Below are 5,000 nucleotides of genomic sequence, written 5' to 3'. Positions count from 1 at the left end.
GCCGTGAGAACTTTGGATCTTGACTTTTTTTGTAAGTTTGCGTCACAGATGCGTTGCTTCCCTGTGTTCAAAAAATTTTTGTATTGCCAAAACACTTGGCATTGGTCGTGTTCTGTTTTGAGAAAAATCATTTTCGGTTGGTTTGTTTGATCAACTTTTTCAACCGGCATCAAGTTAGGTTTTCCCTCAACTTGTCAACGCGGAGAAGTCTGGTAATGAATATTCTTGGGAGTTACCGCGTTTCAACCGAAAATGGTTGGAAAATTGTTCTACTGAGAAACCTCAACCGCTTTAACTTAAACCGGCAGCGGTTGAAACGGTTGCGAGATCCCAGTAAAACACGAGCTTAGTTTACCGTGATTGTCTTCTGCTATCTCTTTGCTGGCAGAAAAAAGAACGAGAGTGGAAAAGACACGATTTCAACTTTGACAACGTTGGAAACGCCATGCTAACACTCTTCACTGTCATGACGTTTGAAGGCTGGCCAGGGTAAGCGAACACGCTCTGTTGGCATTTAGACCCCGTCTTCACATCTGAAATGCCGACAAAAGTTCAGCGACCTTGTTGAATATTTAAGCGGCAAAGACTGGATCTGAGTTTGTAACGTCATCGGATTTGAAATTAGGGAGTTTAAGCAACGACAACGGCGACGGCAACGAGAACTTAATCTCAAAATATAAATTTGCGTTATTTTTAGTCGCTTCGTGACTGTTTCAACGTTTTTAATATGACAAGGGTGTGGTAATTCCTCAAAGATGACACCAGTCGGAACGGCACTCAATTTCGAAGAGAAAATGAAACTTTATCCTTAAGTGCTGACGTTCTTCATAAAACCATATACTTGGCTATTTCACGTTGCTGTTTTGTTGACGACGGCAACGAAATGGACAAAAGTGAAAAACTCACGTGCAGAGCGTGCAAAGCTATTGTTTTTACCCACTAAATATGCAAATTTGTGACGTTCTCGTTGCCGTCGCCGTTGTCGTTGCTTAAGCTACCTAATATCCGAATTAGACCGTCCACGCGATTCCACATTCTTTGCGTATTCAAAAGTTTCCACTCTGGAGAGCGCATTCAAAAAGTTGGGGATTCGCATGCCGGATTCGCCGGATTCGTGTGGACGGAAGGCGAATCCGCAGAAAAAAGTTGCGGAATCAAAAACATCCCGATAGGTGTGGACGGTGCCATAGTCTTAAATTTTATCGATTAAGTTAGCTCAAACCAGTTTAAACAATTGTAAGGGAATGCCTCCTTAGGAGAGTTGACTCTACGACACTGTTTAGTAACGGCAATGTTATGGTTTTGCTCGAAGCACTTATTATAGCTTAACAAGATTTACTCATTATTAAAGACCGCAACTATTAAAGAGAGAAATTTCGTATCTCCGCGCGGCTATGTAAAATCCTCTATTTACAGAATCGGAGACAACCTAATATTTTCCACGAGATAATTTTGTATGCCAATTTGGTTGGGACAATTTTGTGTGGGTGGGGGAATTTGCCGAATTTTATGTGACAAATTTAGCTGGCACGTCAGAAGTTTGCACTTGCTTCACATGAGATTTAACAAAGCTTGTAATGGTCTTCGAGCGTCTTTGGCTTGTCAGTTGTCAAAGTCATTACTGACGCACGAAGAAAAATGTCTTAAATTTGATGTAAACGCTTGCGTCAAGGGCAAGCGTCAATGGCTAATGGCGTCAATTTTACTTCTGTTTGTAGAATACTGCAGAATTCTATCGACTCAACTGAAGTGGACGAAGGTCCTACCCAAAACAACCGACCCTGGGTTGCAGTGTATTACATTATTTATATAATCATCATCGCTTTTTTCATGGTGAACATCTTCGTCGGTTTTGTGATCGTAACGTTTCAAAGCGAAGGCGAGGAAGAATTCAAAGACTGTGAACTGGACAAAAACCAGGTTGGCAAAAAGTATGCCCTTTGTTAATTGGGAGATCGGTAGGTCGATGTTCTCCCCTACTTTAGATTTAGTTATCTCGCTCGCTCGTGTTTTCCCGCGCTTGGCGCGTGCTGCATGAACTTTGCTTGGGGTTCTGATTGGTTCGTTCGAAAGCTGGGGCCTGTTGCTATTGGTCAGAGTAAATAAGTTCATTTCACCACTGAAAACATCTTAGACCCACCCCTCTTTACACGTCAGAAAGAGAATTTTGTCTTTTAAGAATTATCAGGTTTCTTGTTTTGAGAATTTCTCTTTGGAACCGAAATCGATCGACTTTTTTTTTATCTTCTTAGCGGCAGTGCATCGAGTTCGCCCTCAAAGCCAAGCCCTTCCGGCGGTACATTCCTGACAGTCGCTTCCAGTTCCATATATGGCGTGTGGTGACGTCACAGGCATTTGAGTACCTCATCTTCGCGTTTATTGTTTGCAACACTGTTGTGCTTATGATGCAGGTATGCTCTGTCCAATCAGTTTCTTCATGCTGAATGCTACAATCGTTCACAATAAGGGTTTTGCTTATTGATTTTTGGGTGTGAATTGAACTGACCAAAGAACAATGGCAGAAACTAGGCAAGAACTAAGCGAAGACCGGCGTGGGTGTCTGTGGCTCCTTTTTTCACCTAGTGTGAACGTCCTGCGCTTTGTCTGCGTCTTCTAGTGTGAACAAGAATTGTTTTCATTTGGTGAAGAGCAGTGTCGGGTCTCTGACGACCTTTGTTTAGTTCGTTTTTCTATTCTTTTCTAGTATTACCAAGAACCCGAGTTGTACACAAGAGTGCTGGATGGCTTCAATATCGGGTTCACCGCTGTGTTTCTTCTTGAGTGTATTTTAAAGCTCATTGCCTTTAAACCCAAGGTGAGCCTCATGAATCCGTTTCTCCGATGCCACCTCCTGTTAGTAAAATCCTCAAGGGAAGGACCTTCTCATAAATCAATCGTTTTTCGTTTTCGCAGAACTACTTTATAGACAGATGGAATCTGTTCGACTTCATCATTGTGGTTGGAAGTATCATCGACATTACCATGAACGAGGTCTCGGTAAGTGATGTCGAAAAAAACAGAAATCTCACCTTTTCTTGGTTCATGCTGTCGCGCGAAGGAAGAACTTTGTCAAAATGCTGTTGTGGAGAATTTCAAGAGAAATCAAAATAGTTTCGTATTTTAAAGTGCCCCTGTGATAAAAAAAACACTCCCTTTTTTCCTTCAGATTTCGAAAGTGTGTTTGCTTAACACCTCTCTGCGCGGCAAATTTTTGAGCTTTGATTTTATCCAAAGGCCGTTTACTTTGTGTGTAAGTTTTAGATTTCACGGTCCGCCATAACTCACGTTCAAAACTGACCGATTGGACCTCAGAGGGTTGGATCCAGGAAAAAGTGACGTATAAGGCTCGAGACTGGTAATACGATAATCATATTATAGTATCTCGAGACTGGTAATACGATAATCATATTATAGTATCAACCGGCTTTGAATAAACGATTATCGTTAGTTCATGACACTGACATAAGGAAAGGAATTCTGGGAATTAAATTAAGATTTAAATCACAACCCAGATATCCGGACCCTGGACTCGAACCTACGATTATTAGCTTAGCTGTCACCGCTCCTAACCACCAAAGCACCGAGTCGCCGTTTGCATAGGTAAAATTTTTAAACACAATCATCTAATTTTTTTGTCATAAGACCGGGCTATGAACGTGCGATAAAACTCGCTAACAAATTATTTTAGACAACTAAAGGTCATGGGTTCAATTCCCACCCTGGTCAGAGTTTTCTCTGTCCTTGTGTGGGCCCATTTCCATCAGTAGGGCTAACGCTCACATGGTTCATATGGGATAGAAATCGAGCACTTCACATTACACTCTATTCAGTTAACTCTGTTTAAAATATAAGTGCTACACGGCCAACGTTTGTATAAAAGTAACCTTTCCTTGTATTTTAGACAACTACCGAGAAAGGTCCGGCCACAAGGGGGGCTGGGTTGGCCAACAAATTGTCTTTGATTAGTTTTTTTCCATCATCGGTTTGATCTCTCTCACTGCATTTTTAACATTTTGCTGCGGAACAGAGCCTGTTTCTTCGCTTTACCAAGACAATCACTCACCAAAAGTATCTTATACCCAGAAACCTGTATTGAAATAAATGTAATTCAAGTTACTTCTTGTATGGGGGAACTTTTCAATTGCGGTCTTTGATAAAATAACCATGATAAATTTAACAGCGTCCCTGTCACGCATCGTGCTCTCGGGTGTATTGGCTTGGAGATGAACAAATATCTCTTTTTAATACGTTTTAATGTTGTATAATGTCATTTAATTATCCCTAAACGATGACTTATCACTGAGGTTAATCATCGACAACCATTTTTGTAACTTGGGAAGGGAATGTGTTTCTCCCAACACTCTTTCTGGTTCAGTTCGTCATGACGAAACGATCCGGCGGACTCAAAGCTTAAATTAAGTTTCCGCGTTATAAAAAGCATGAACTGCTATCTTCTTAATTTTTTGGAGCAAGATAGCCCGTTTTACTGTTTGTTTGGTGGCTAGTTACGCGCTTGAGGCTGTGGTTTCTTTCGTATCATATTGACGTTAAAGAGCAAGACTTCCAGGAAACCAGAACTATTTTGTTCCACTCGTCGCCTAAACCGACTCGAACAGGATACCCATCATACACAGTAAACCAATCTAACACACCTCACGAGTTTTTTTAAATGACTAAATCGTGCTAAATCATGTTCAAGGAAAAGAACGATTTACTTTCTAGGACGTTTTTCGACGACATCGCGGTATTACTGAACTGGAGTTAGCATTGGAAAGTAGCCCAGACGGACGCGTTCAAAGAATTGTAAGACGATTAATCATCGCACCATTTTTGTTTTTTAAAATGAGCCACTTAACTTTTAACTTAATCAGGCTCTGATAAATTAAACCTTGAGCATTTCTAAACCATTAAATGCGTAAATAACGAAGGCAACAGTAAGAACATTTCTGTCCATTTACTCCTTTACATGTTAATCATGATCCACGAATAACTTCATTCTA

General features: G+C 40.8%; 1 protein-coding gene across 1 annotated transcript in view; it reads left to right on the top strand.

Moving 5' to 3' along the window:
- The window catches only part of LOC138011328 (voltage-dependent L-type calcium channel subunit alpha-1D-like), a 46,666-nt gene that overhangs the window by 29,407 nt on the left and 12,259 nt on the right, over positions 1 to 5,000 (top strand). Inside the window, exons 29-33 of the mRNA XM_068858295.1 lie at positions 389 to 489; positions 1,719 to 1,920; positions 2,253 to 2,411; positions 2,705 to 2,815; positions 2,914 to 2,997. Coding sequence (XP_068714396.1) covers positions 389 to 489; positions 1,719 to 1,920; positions 2,253 to 2,411; positions 2,705 to 2,815; positions 2,914 to 2,997 — 657 coding nt within the window. The remainder of the gene's footprint in view (positions 1 to 388; positions 490 to 1,718; positions 1,921 to 2,252; positions 2,412 to 2,704; positions 2,816 to 2,913; positions 2,998 to 5,000) is intronic.

Source organism: Montipora foliosa, chromosome 7, assembly GCF_036669935.1.
Source record: "Montipora foliosa isolate CH-2021 chromosome 7, ASM3666993v2, whole genome shotgun sequence".
NCBI lineage: Eukaryota > Metazoa > Cnidaria > Anthozoa > Scleractinia > Acroporidae > Montipora > Montipora foliosa.
This window is presented reverse-complemented; position numbering and strand designations above follow the sequence as displayed.